Source organism: Trematomus bernacchii, unplaced genomic scaffold (genome assembly GCF_902827165.1).
Source record: "Trematomus bernacchii unplaced genomic scaffold, fTreBer1.1, whole genome shotgun sequence".
Lineage (NCBI taxonomy): Eukaryota > Metazoa > Chordata > Actinopteri > Perciformes > Nototheniidae > Trematomus > Trematomus bernacchii.
The window spans coordinates 2,492,051-2,506,266 of record NW_022987547.1 but is presented as its reverse complement, the minus strand read 5'-3'; the positions used below and the strand labels follow the sequence as shown (position 1 = coordinate 2,506,266).

Here is a 14,216-nt window from a genome sequence, read left to right as displayed (position 1 = left end):
TGTATAAAACCACCAAGGACAAGCCCAGGGGCTGCTTCACCTTTTCCCGTCCTTTTTCATCCCTCCTGCATTAGAAATGGCAGATGGCATCAGTGTCTTTATGGAACCGCAGCATGGAGCTTTTTGTATGGACTGAAATCACTCTGCTGCCCTCAGCATCAGCTGGCTACCTTAGTTATAGAGGGTTCTTTGGTTCATCGCATCCTTAAAGGGCCCCTCAGCAACGTATTCCTGCCCAAGATGATGAATTACTCCCTGGATCCACTGAACCAAAGCTCTACTGACCCGTCAAACTTATCTGCTCCCTTCTGCCTGCTGGAGATAGGCTATTCCCAAATTTTCACCGTCTGCCTCCTTGAAGTCTCCATCATATGTTTGCTCACTGTTCTTATTATATGTGGTAACCTTGTGGTGATTTTTGTGTTTCACTGTGCACCCTTGCTTAGCCAGCACACCACTAGTGCTTTCATCCAGACCATGGCATACGCTGATCTGCTGGTGGGGGTCAGCTGCCTGTACCCCTCCCTGTCCCTGCTCCATCACCTCCAGGGCCTCGACCCCAAACTCACCTGCCAGGTGTTCGGCTACATGGTGTCTGTTTTGAAATCGGTTTCAATGGTGTCGTTAGCGTGTGTGAGTGTAGACCGCTACGTCGCCATCACACGACCTCTGACTTATGCGTCTCTCGTGACACCGTGTCGAGTGCGATGCTGCATCGTGCTGATATGGTTGTACTCTGCTCTGGTGTTTCTCCCGTCTTTTCTCGGGTGGGGGAAGCCCGGATACCATGGTGATGTGGTGGAGTGGTGCGCAGTTGAGTGGAAGACTAGCCCGGCTTTCACCACCTTTATCGTTGCACTGCTCTACGCCCCAGCTGCCCTCACCGTTTGCTTCACCTACGCCCACATCTTCAAGATCTGCCGACAGCACACCCGGGAGATCAGCGAGCGCCACGCACGTTACCGACCCCAACAGCTGCAGGGTCCAGGATTGACTGATGGATCTGCGGTCAAAGACAACAGAGCAGTAGCGCACCTGCCACAATTGTCTGAATCACAAAAATCCCAGCCCCAGTATCAGCAGCCCACATCAACATACCCGGACAAGCGATACGCTATGGTACTGTTCCGCATTACCAGCGTGTTTTACATCCTCTGGTTGCCCTACATCCTCTACTTTCTGTTGGAGAGTGCTGGGATCTACCACCACCCTGCAGCCTCATTCCTAACCACATGGCTTGCCATCAGCAACAGCTTCTGTAACTGTCTCATCTACAGCCTCTCCAACTCTGCTTTCAGGAAGGGCCTCAAACGCCTCTGCTCCTTCTGTTTACATGGCAGTGGTCGTGGCTTTGGGACTGGGAACACCAAAAAAGCTTTTGTGGGTTCTGTAGAAAAGGGATGTGGAGTTCCCGGGTATGGATACGGTCATGGGGAAATAAGTATCGGCACAACATGTCATGTGTAGGGCACACCGAGAGGAAGCCTGAGTGTTGGCATTTGAACTTTTGAACGATGTGATTGCTGTAAAATGTGTCTTCTTTAAGCTTAAAGTGGAGTGAAACGATGAAAGGAGGCGTTGATCTGCCACTGCTGTTTCTGTCGCATTTGGAGGTTACACAGGCATCCTTTCTGTGCACACCACAGCTGGCAAACACAAAGAAAGGGAGTCGAGAGCAGAGCACTGAAGTAGAAAAGGCCTTAATAGCCTTGCAAGGTGTTTTAAAATGGCCAAGAAAACCCAGTATGCTGTACTGTGTATGGACAGAGGTTATGGATGGAAGGGGTTGGAAAGGAAGAGAGAACTCTGTCAAAAACCAATGGAGAAAAAACTATTTTGAGGTTGAACATTTTCTTTTACTGGAAGTGAATCCTTAACTTATTTTGCCAAAATCTTTCCAAGAAAGGTTTGCTGAAAAGCTCTACTGTATGTGAAACCCAATAAGTAGCACAGTATGTTAAATGCAAAAAAAGAGATGAATGCAAACACAAGAACAGTTGACTGCTGTGTTTTTTAAGTGATGTGGTCCTGAGGTGAACTGCCAATAGCAAGCTCCTAAAATATTTTTGTACATGCTCTGTAACCCTCAGTATCTATACACTAAAAGTAGTCCAACAGTGTGTCTGTGTAACGTGTTTTTGTTTTGTCTCTTGTTGACTGAAGGGCTGAGTCTAGTCAGTCGGAAAAAAATGAATAGAAAGTATAGAGGTCTAGACCCTGTGCATGTGTCATTTTCTAAACTGATTATGGCAACTTCATGACATCTATCCTTCAACTTGAATAAGATAATATTTCAGAGAGTGTTCTGATAGTCTGTCTTTACCCTGCTACCCAGTTTATACTGCTGTCCAGTTGTCAAAAAGTTATATTTCCAGTGAATTCATCCTTTAATTAATACGTCAAATCGTTGTCAGTTTTAATTTGTCTTTCCTCATTAATTGAATCAAAAAGATTCCACAACAACAATAACCAAAATGTAATCCATGTGAGATTCATTACATTCTGTTTTAGTGGCTTTTTAAAAGAAAATGTAGTTGTTCTAATCCCCCAAAGGTTTTGCATAAATACAACTAGATCTAACTTAGCATCCACAGTTAGCCATTATAATAGTTTCTGCATCTATCAAACCTTAGCGCTGAAATCACGATGAAGAACCAATCTGACTGCTCAGTTTTGTTCTATTTGAAGTTGTTTTTAGATATTTCTCAACTGCATCTAACCAAATGGCTGGCAGTGCTCCAGGTGTGTTGTGCTGCATTGTGGCTGGGTGAATAATTTTCCCGCACACGAACACAGGCGATTCAAATGTAAACAGAACAGACAAACGGTCCATTCACTCTGCCAGAGGGCCAAGCAGTGGTTAAACTCTGACCTCTGTACAGCACCATGAAGATGAACCGACCCTCATCTCCCTGGTGTTCAGTAACATGTGTGTGTGTGTGTGTGTGTACACAAGTGTCTATGTGCACGTCCATGTGTTGTAGTTTATCCCCTGGCCCCATGTGAAATTTTGTGCGTGGTTCTCATTCTTATCTGTACATACTGTGTCATAAAATTGTGAAAAATGATCCCTACTTTGAACCATGGAGACTCATTTCACAGTTTATTTAGGTGCAGATAATCCAATTTGCAACGAACAGAGCTCCAGCTACCCGTAGAGCCGCTCTTTACCTAAACGTCATCTATCATTAAATCTTAATCGTCTGTCTCATGCCCTATTTTTTGAGCCATTTGCGAGCTGGTATGCTGCTCCAATTTAATACATTTTATGTAATCTACCAAAGACATTTTGACAGATACTCTAGGATGATTACTGAATTTAGTAGAATAAACGTTTTTCTTTGTACACAAAGTAGGTCCACTGCACTGTGTTGGCTCAGTGACGCCTTGCGCGCACTTTCTCAGTATAAATTGATATATTGTTGCCTTGATATACAAACGAAATCACCGGGGAACGCTTTTTCCTTATTTCTTGGGAGGGCTTAATATGTAGACGTGCGACTGTTCTTAGAAATTGAAATGTCCTTGGAAACAAAATGAAAATATACATTAGCCAGCCTTGTTTCCACGCTCAGTAAAAAATAGCATGAACACCATTGTGTCACCAAATTAAAGTCATTTTTAAATATTCACTGTCACACCAGCTGCCCTTTTAAAAAAATCTTTACAATCATTGTTTCTTCTGTAAACTTAAAAAACAAACCCACTTTTAATTTTGTGTGCATTTTAATTTATTTGTTTGTGTGTGCATTGCTCTGTACAGTATGACTGCGTGTGCATGTGTGCTAAATGCGACCATTGGCTGAAGTGGACTGTTAACGGTGTTTAAGCGAGGGTGCTAACTGAGTTCCCCTGCTTAAAAAGCTTCCCTCACTTTCCTCCAGTATACTGTATTTTGTGAGTTTATGTAAGTAAAATGGCGGTAAATCCACATGTTGTCTTTAAATGTTATGGCTGTCACCTGTGAAGCATTGCTACATATTGTAATTATTCTTATTTGTATCACTTTTGTTCAGAAAAGGCGTGTGCAAAAAAGCATGTACAGAAATGGCGTATTGAATGTCTTGATTGTGAAACTACAGAAATTAATTTTTGTAAAATTGAGGTCGAACATGCGGATGTTGTGGAGTAGGTTTAGTAGAGTATTGTTATAATAATTGAAGCTGTGTCTTTATGTAGATACACTTTATTTTACTTGGACAATTTCTACTAAGATGTTGAACCATTGTACAAACAGATTACTTTGAATATGAGGTTCACCACTAAAGATGTATAATTTCCCACAGCTGTTAATGGTACAATACCCAAGAAATGTGCAAGATGTAGGGCAAAGGGTCTCGAGAAACAATTGTGCCAGAACATGCAGCATTAGCCTTCACACACACACGCATTCCCTTTCTCCTGTGGGAAAACAATCGGCTCTCATGGGAACAACACTCTGGTAATGGCTGTGTCAAGTTGCAGTGCAATGTTGGGTAGGATTAGAGATTAAATAGAGAAAATAGTCATGATAGGGAACAATTATGAGTGAGTGCGTACTACCAATTATCAGTGATACTGAGTAGATAACATGAACACCATCTGCAGATAGGGTTTTTCAGGTTTGAAAGTATAAATATAATTATCCATTATTGTGTTTTCAGAGTCCTTATATTATGCTCTGTTATTTATTTTAATTTTAGGCCCTTTAAAGGTTTGAGGATTGCTGCTGCTTCTTAATCTTCCTCTTCTGGCATCGTATCGGTTTGCAAACAGCTTTAGGTGCAGTTCCACTCAGGCTACCCAGATGTACATCTGTCTGAGGAACAAGCACACTCCTTAAGTTGCCTATGAAATCCCATTTGAGGTGCACATTTGTATCAAGAACATGTTGTTCTCTCAGAAAAATATCTTATTTAATTACCAACACAATGATTTAAACCAACTGAACGCTGGTTGGTTATTGCATCTTAGACCATTACCCTGAACTGGGTCCACAGTCTCACTCTTATAGTGCACTTTAACACACACATTCCCACAAAACCGTATTTTCTTATCTTATTTTTAAATCAGTATTGGAAAAAAAAATTCTTTGTGTTTTTGTAAGGCTCTAAATAGGCCACAGATTACCCCCACTAAAGTCTGACTCATGACCCAGCTGTTCTGTGTAACAGATTATTATCACATTAAGACAAACTGACCACTGTAACAAAATCCTGTTCTGGAAATATTCAAAAGATGCAGAAATGTCCCTCTGCATGTGTTTTTCCTCCACACTGGTAATGCTCACAGTCAACAATGGGGCTTTTGTAAATTTCAGATTGAGAAAGTTAAGCCATTACTCTGTTAGATGATAAACCATGTCATGTTTCATGCATCAGGAGTGTTGAATTTGTAAGGTTTTTGTCAAATGTACTGTATGCTTTTTATAGTTGGAGAATGTTTGGGTAATGCAAAGGTTATATGTTGCTGTCTCTGTGAAAAAAATGTCTAATTACATGATCCTTTGTAGGTGACAAGCCTATATGAAATTATAAGATGTACATATTGTGTATCTGTACTGAGAAAATAAATGTAATGTTATGTCAATGTATTCAAACTTACTTCTTCCTCTTGCTACGAACACAGGTATTAGGCGCCATTTTCTTTTTATTATCAGATTCTCTACCCTCCCTCAGGTGAATTGCCATAAGTAACCTCGACTGAAGTACGTTAACAAACATGCTTTTGCACAGTTATATTTAGTGGGGGGAATGCTTGGCTAAACACAGCTGGCTGAAGATCAAGTAGTGTTGTTCTTAAGAAAAGCACTGCATTTACCCAGAATTTCCAATTATTGCCAAAAGATCTTTCTGTATCGGTACAGATAAGAATAAATTGTTTCAATGTTAACCTGCAGTAACTGTATTATAGCAGCACCATATTTGTGCAGGCGGTTTTTATGCTGAATTTGCGTGCTGACGAAGCTGCTGTGGGAACTGTTAGTGACCTGGATTGGAAAGTACTGCCATGAGAGAATGCAGGCCATTGTAGTTTTGTCATTGTGTGTAGCATGTGCTGTTGTCATTACAATATACATTACGTCTTCCTCTCTGTGAGCCCTGTCCTGATCAGGAACATATTCTGCATGCTCTCTTTGTGATGGAGCAGCATACCAGCTCGCAAATGGCTCAAAAAGTAGGGCATGAGACAGACGATTAAGATTTAATGATAGATGACGTTTAGGTAAAGAGCGGCTCTACGGGTAGCTGGAGCTCTGTTCGTTGCAAATTATTCTCGAGGACAGACTGAAGAAATGACTGAGTTAATATAATTTGTACTTTCTTTACTAAAATAACAGCTCAAAATTGTTTTTGGTGACACCATCTGTCAAGGCTGTACTTAATTATTAATTACAAAGCATTACAGTCCATCACTCAGGCTGGGTGTGTTGGGGAGGTTTGTATCGAGCATGATAAATATCACCCCGTGTTCTCTTGGCATCTCAGCAGGGTCCTTTAGGAGCAAAGTAAGAATAACAGAATGACATGTCAGCTATTGTGTTGAGTCAGAGAAAATCAGGGACATAAACAATGGAGGGCTAGCTACTCAGCCTTCCCACGGAAGCCCTGCACCGGTACTTTATTCCTAGCTTTAGAAACACACACACTAACGCACATACACTTGCTCTGCCATTTTTGGTTTCCCTCACAGTAAAGACTACTTTCTTATTGTATCTCTGTAAGAAGACCAGTTTTTGTTCCTTGGCCTGCAATCAGTTTATAGGTGTTCTTTGATTTCGCTGCTGTACTACTCTTGACAGTTACGCATCATTAACAGTAAACCGTGCTTTGACGCATCAAAATTGGTTGTTAGGTTAGTTTGTTTCTTGGGCTAGCGTATCTGCCACCTTATTTTAGGTTGAATATAATGAAAATAGATAGCTTGGGGCTCAGCATGAAATGTCTCTTCACCGCAATAACCATTAAGTCTTGTATTGTAATATCAACATTAATTAAAAAAACATAACTTTAACTTTAGGCATATTCCTTTAATGGGATGACATTAAATAATTCATGTCAGACTCTCCATTTGACAAGTCTGTCTTCTTGTTTTACTTTGTAGTGTAGGAATAGCTATTTCTCCCGCCATTTTATCAAGCTTTCACCATATGAAATGATTTGTAGTACAGACAATAGAAACATCCTCTCTCTAAAATGTAGTCTCCTGTCACAGACTACATTTTCTAAAGCCGAAAAACAATGACAAACATAAACTGCCTATACTTCATTTTCAGGTGTTTGAATATAACTTAATTCTTATGTATGTTATTATCTCTGTCATCAACTGTGCTCTTTATACATTTCCCCGCTGTGGGACTAATAAAAGTTTTCTTATTTTGATTCTGATATACATTTCCTTAGAGATACTTATCTTCTCCCATTCTCTCTTTCTCGTAATGGCTGAAGTTTGCTGTCACACTTCCTATACAGTGGATATGTTTTCTCTGCCCTCTCACGCTACCCTCTACCAAACCTCGCTTTAACCGAATGAACAGACAGACAGAAGGGAAGCTAATTGGCTATTATGCCAGAGGTCTTTGTACATGCTCTCAGCACTTCAGATAAGTATGGCTAAGTGGTGCTTGTTTAAACATGGCTCCTTATCATCACTGAGAGACTGTGGCCCAGAGTAATGAGCAGCTCTTCACACTGGACGCAGTACCAGAGCAAGTAACATTTCTCATTGTTTTTGATGGTTTTGGTTAATTGCCCGTTGATCAACTAATCGATTAATCAACTCATAATGTCAGCTGTAGTAAATTAGAATTGTTTTAGTAAGTCTTAATGTACAGCAAAATACCAAATATAGATACAAATCAGAGGAACAGATTGCATGCTGACCAAAACTACTCAAACAATAAACAACACACACACACACACACACACACACACACACACACACACACACACACACACACACACACAGTAACTATGCAGGGTGTGGTGGAGTGGACTTATAAAATAGCCCCCTGTTGTCGGTCTCTGATCCCCATTAGCTCACTTTGTTTTAGTATTCCTTTCTTCCTGCATTTCTTCTTATACTTGCATTATTTTTGTTTCACTCTTCCTCTGTGGAAGCTGGAACACAAACCTTGGAAAAAAGTGGGAGGGACTTGATGAGTACACAAATAGCGAGACGCAGAAAGCATAATTAGCTGTAAAGAGAACAAAACTGATTTTCTTAGGACCCTACAGGGATTAATGGTTAATTTCTGTCTAGTTAAAGGCCTTTAAGTAAGGCACTGAATGCTTTGCTTAAAAGTCCCGGTACTTTCTTACATCCCAAAGTGTAGTACGCAATGTTCCTACATGAATCAATGGAAAACCACATTCATTTAGTCATTTAAAGTTAACTTGGTGACGCATTATTTTCACTGATAGAATAAAAACCCTTATTCTAGCTGTATATTCACCAATGGTATAAGAGTTGGGTCACGGCACCAGGCTCCTAAGAATGCCATTACGGATGTTTGCCTTTTAAAATACTGACATCTTTATACGTGTATTCAATTTGTCATTTAATGGCCACGGTGTCTTGCAGTAGTTTTCAGATGCTTCAAATACACTGAGCATCAGTGATGGAATTAGGGATGATTGATCTCAGCTAGTAGTGAATTCACTGATCTGTTTTAGTGGTTATTCCACTGTGTTGTGATGTTTCATCAGAGTGGAGGGATATCCCATAGATATACATTGCCTCAGGCTTGTGTATGTTCTGTATGAAGACAGGGTCACATCTCTGCACTTGTATCAATATATCCTAACGTATGTATTTAGTCATGCTAGCTGATCAGGCACAGGATCTTAGTACACATGCATAGCAAAACAAAACATTTGATCCCATAAGTTATGGTTCAGATTAGCTCTGGTTATTTTTCCATCAAAAGACCATGTTGATATATGGGGAACGGTTTCAGAGATGTTCCCAGAACTGAGTGCAAATAGTGATGTGCATTAGGGCACATTCAGTTTTTTCTGAAAAAAGTCAACCGAATTTTTGTCCCACACACAGAAAACTTGTATGTTGAATAAAGGTGATGAATAAGAGCTTGCTGCATTTGTGCCATATTATGTCATTGATTAGTTTCCCTTTAATGTTATTTAATGTTTATACAGCTTCTCAGAGCTCCTTTATCTTTCTTCGACTTTATCTTTGCTTTGGCAACATAGAACATTCATTTCAAGTTTTAAATTGATAACCATTAGAACTGAAAAGGACAGAAATGACACATAGAGATACAGGGAGAGATGAAGTACAGTCTGTACTGTACTGTAGGAGAGAACACCCTGTGCCACTAGTAATTCATCTCAACTCAGACTATAAATCCTTACAATGTGTTGCCAGCACATACTAAGGAACACTGACCACTGCTGGGCCTCTATGGAATATTTTTCACTGTAGCTGTCTTATAAAACTTCTTGTGGATTCCTTTGTAGCTGAATCTCCCTATCTGTGACACCCCAATGTCCTTTGTGTCATTGTTAGGAGTCCCCCCAGGACAGTGCCATCACCAGGGACATCAACAGGACATTCCCAGCTCACGACTACTTCAAAGACACTGGAGGAGATGGACAAGACTCCCTCTACAAGATCTGCAAGGTGGGTCACATAAACTCGAATGGGATATTTCAATATTTTTGTTAAGTCATCACAGGGCAAGTATGGATAGAAATATAGTATAAATGTGGATCAAAGCTATGCTAACTCACCAAGAGCTACATCTGACTGCAAAAACAAGCATGTGTTCCCTTCCTCTGAACTTCACTCTGATCCACATTGACTGCATTTCCATTTAGATTAAAATGCCTACATTTTAATATCAGTCTTTTCTGAAACTTGACTTAGACAATCATCTATTTAAGATTAAAGTAAGTAATTTTGTGAAACACTCACAATACAGAAGTGCAACTCAAAATACATCTGTAAAATATTAAAAACAAAAACCAGCCAGTAATAACAACATAAATAACATGTCTTAAACCTAATCCATCATAGTGACAAACTATACATACACATAGTGATCATATACCGTACAACCTCTGTTATATGTTTTTTTGGGGGGAAATGTATTGATTACCATGATTACTAATAATTGGCCTTTTTTAATAGCACTAGAGTTGATTGCTATAACCAATTATAGCAATCTTGATCTTAAATAGAATCAAATATTCCCCTGGAAACTGTGTCATTATTATCTAAATGTCTTGTTTTACAGTCTGATGACAAAGTTTGCAGAGCAGTAGTGAGAGTTGTCAGAGCTAAAGGAAACTCTTAATGGATTTACTGAACAGCCACTGAGTCTCTGGGTTCAGCGAGTTCAAAACAGCCAATGCTCGTCTAGAAATGAAACACATTTTTGAAGAAAACACACACACACACTAGACTTTACTGACATCAATCTTGCTGCACAGCTGAGCAGAGCACACACAAATAAACAGAAACCTGGCATTTTGTCACAAAATACTTATTGATCGTAAAGTGCCGGTGCTTTCTGTCTCGCGTTAACAAATGCACACACACATTTAAACCTATAGTTTCACAATCCTAAATGAATGGCCTTTCTTCACACTTCTCATTTCATTCATTATGTATAAATCATGTGAGGGCATCAATCTCTTTCCCAGACAAGTACCTCCTCAGGTGTGTGTGAATAATTCAGCGGGCCTTCCCTTCCCTCTGCGTGTGGATTGATCCACACTTTGACTTGCTCTCTTTTTTTGCGTTTGTAGCTCAGTAGGCCACTACAGCCTTTTTTTACAAGCTCTCTTCCTTGCTCCCTCCCCTCAAATGTCCTCTATTTCCTCTACACTAATATCGCTCTGCAACTCTTCCCTTTCCCTCTCTTATTCCTTTCATTTCTATTTGTCTTTTTAACAGAGTCATGGTTATCTTTGTACATCCCTTCAGATCCTTCACCTATTTATGTCTAGGGCACGGCACAATAGGGTGATATAGCATTCAGTGCCAGTGTTCAACAATTTCAGATTGTTAAAAGGGAATAAAAACAACTAGACTCTAAATCAGCTTTTACAATAATATTCAAGTGCAAGTCTGCTGTGAAGCAAAACATGTAATATGCAAACCAATTATATCTAACTGATCTGATGCTTGGGTGGAAAACCATTGTTGTTTTTATTTTTGTATTTCTCAACCCCTGTTTATTTTTTTCTGTTAAATGTAAAACTGTATAAAGCTGCCATGTAGCTTGAGCCATCTCTCTCACTATCAGTCAAAAACAAGTTAAGTATTTACTTATACTGAACTTGCTGGGTTGCCATCTCCCAAGAAAATAATTTTTTTTTTAATTTAAATTACCCTCAACGTTTTTATTGAGGCTCTTTATCTTTTCATTCTCATTACATTTCATCATTTGATTCTGTGTTAAATTCATAAAAACGGTTTAATGCGCCTGTATAAATGTTAGATAAGAATCAGCTCCATGCTTCATTTTCAAGCTGACGGCAACATTTGGTCTAACATCTATTATACAGCAGGTTTTCTTTTCTTTCCCCTCAATCTTCTCCTGTGATTTCACTTTACACCTCTGTCCTCTCCTTCAGGCTTACTCTGTGTACGATGAGGAGATCGGCTACTGCCAGGGACAGTCCTTCCTGGCTGCTGTGCTGCTGCTGCACGTGAGTTCACATATCAGTCGGGTCCAGCTCAAATCCTATGCATTCAATCCTCTTTAAATAGCTGTGAGGGACTATGTTCTGTTCATTTTACATCTGTGTCTTTTTGACATTCTGCCATGCTGGAGGCGTCAGTCTGGCTTATTCTGAATGTCTTGTCAGAATTGATAAGAATGATGTATTGTTACTGTGTGTCTGCGGGAACTGACATTTTAAAGAATAATGTCATTAATGAATAATGAATAATGTATAATATGTGTTTATCTGCCAAGCTACAGTGGCTTCCCTAAAAGACTCCTGCAGTTCAGGAAAAAGGCAACAATGCCACTTAGTGGACAGACTGAGAACATGTCTTTTTTAAGCTGATGTACCAGAACTTTTTAATTAGTCATTGAACAACTTCAGGTAGTGTTATATGAGAAAGCTGAAAAGTAAAGCAAATGCTGTATTAGCCTCATTTAAAAACATAAGTATATACATTGGCATGAGGTACTTATTACTAAATATTTTGGTCTTCTTCTTCAGATGCCAGAGGAGCAAGCGTTCAGTGTGCTGGTCAAGATCATGTTTGACTACGGGCTCAGGGACCTTTTCAAACAGAACTTTGAAGATCTGCATTGCAAGTTCTTCCAGCTTGAGAGACTCATGCAGGTATGTGTGTGTTATTTTATGAATGCATATCATGGAATTGGTTGATGTACCTCACTCCTTTTTTCTTTTTTGTCTAACTCTCTTTGCCCCTGTCCCTTCATTTATCTCCTCCCTCCTCATTCTGCCATTTGCTTCCTCTCTGTCTTAAACAGGAATATTTACCAGACCTATACAACCACTTCCTGAATGTGGGTCTGGAGGCTCACATGTACGCCTCTCAGTGGTTCCTCACCCTCTTCACAGCCAAGTTCCCTCTTTACATGGTTTTCCATATCATCGACCTGCTACTGTGTGAGGTTGGTAATAAAAAGACACAAACACAACTTTCATGGCTGCAATTCACACATGCTACATCAAATATGAACTAGCAGTTATATGTCATTTATTAACTCTAGAAAATTTGAAGGATAAAAGCCTTCAGGAGTCAATTCAATAATGATTAAATTAGGGGTTTAACATCTGACAGATCTGAATTGTTGTTGAATCAATGATCGTCAGTCGCAAACTGAAAACATAAACACATATCATCATCTTTAAGATCACTTTTACATTTCACATGGCAATTCTGAGTCAGTAGCTCACCTCCTTATGAGTTGAATTGAATCAGAATCAGACTTTGTGATATCAGCAAATAACATATTGGTCACCAACAAATCAGTATAATATTGTATTGTGATGAAATTCGAGATATCTTCTGCTAATAATAATAACATGAGAAGTTTGGAACAATGAACACTCTTCCAAGAGTTTCAATGATGCCAAATTCAGTAAAAAAGTGTATCCAATCGATGGCCTCTGAGAGTACTCTGACTGATGAGACAAGGCTGTTTTATTGGCCTGAATGTAAAGCTCTAGATCTAGCTATTAATATTCTGATTAATGAAGCGTGCAATGATGCTGTAACGATGCATCGCAACAGCAGGAAACCGGAGAGTGTTCCAAAATGTAAGATATGATGGACAGACCCAAGTGCATTGACACTAAGTGGAAGTTTGACCTTTCAGCATGCTGGTCCAAGCCAAGACAACTGGAGTTTCTCTGGATGTCTTTTAGTTAGCCAGCCAAATCCAAGTTTGTAGTTTTTCAACTTCCCATATAGTCGGACAGCGCTGATAAATCATCTCCTAGGATGAGTAAGAGAGTGCACATTTTAAAAGGCCAAGCTGGAAAATAAATATTATTAACAGCAAGAAATACAATAAGTGGTATTATGTGCTGTGTGTTGTTTAGATTTCTCTCTTTTTATTTTAAGGAATCTGCTTTCGTCATTAGTTTTATGTTTCCATTGATGGAGCTAATATAAATATATCATTACACAGAAATCCTATACATTATGCATTATTTTGCACATATATTCTGCAACTGTTAAACCCATGTTTTATGATATTTTTTGTTGAAGCAAAAGTAACTAAATTCCGGAATAAACCATGACAATTGTGTCTTTTTTTTTTTTTTTCAGGGCATCAGTGTGATCTTCAATGTAGCCTTGGCACTTCTGAAGGTAAGCTTACACAAATTGAAAATGTACACACACACACACACACACACACACACACACACACACACACACACACACACACACACACACACACACACACACACACACACACACACACACACACACACACACACACACACACACACAAGACAGGCAGAGCATGTGCCAAAAGTACATTTTCACATCTGCACGTGTTAGCAGGTGCAGATACATGTGTAGTGTCCCCCCATTGTGAGTTTAAAAAATATCAACTTATATCTTATTCTGGTTTGTAGACTAAAGCTAGTTGACCAACGGCCTGTTATTTATCATATATTTGTCTTTAAGTGAGGATAATTTTGCTTCATGTTACAAAGAAGTAAAAAAACATACATCCAACAGGCTGAGCCATGTTCTGTAAGCGTTTTCTTTAA

General features: G+C 39.4%; 2 protein-coding genes across 5 annotated transcripts in view; both read left to right on the top strand.

Moving 5' to 3' along the window:
• The window catches only part of LOC117476407 (probable G-protein coupled receptor 21), a 6,364-nt gene extending 801 nt beyond the window's left edge, over positions 1–5,563 (top strand). Inside the window, exon 1 of the mRNA XM_034122940.1 lies at positions 1–5,563. This exon is cut by the window's left edge and continues 801 nt beyond it. Within this exon, the coding sequence (XP_033978831.1) occupies positions 241–1,467 (1,227 nt within the window). The 5' untranslated portion in view covers positions 1–240 and the 3' untranslated portion in view covers positions 1,468–5,563.
• LOC117476393 (rab GTPase-activating protein 1) overlaps positions 1–14,216 on the top strand; it is a 66,937-nt gene that overhangs the window by 34,029 nt on the left and 18,692 nt on the right. For all 4 annotated transcript variants that reach the window (XM_034122892.1, XM_034122890.1, XM_034122891.1 and 1 more), the window contains 5 exons: positions 9,508–9,621; positions 11,583–11,657; positions 12,180–12,305; positions 12,458–12,601; positions 13,765–13,806. In XM_034122892.1, coding sequence (XP_033978783.1) covers positions 9,508–9,621; positions 11,583–11,657; positions 12,180–12,305; positions 12,458–12,601; positions 13,765–13,806 — 501 coding nt within the window. The remainder of the gene's footprint in view (positions 1–9,507; positions 9,622–11,582; positions 11,658–12,179; positions 12,306–12,457; positions 12,602–13,764; positions 13,807–14,216) is intronic.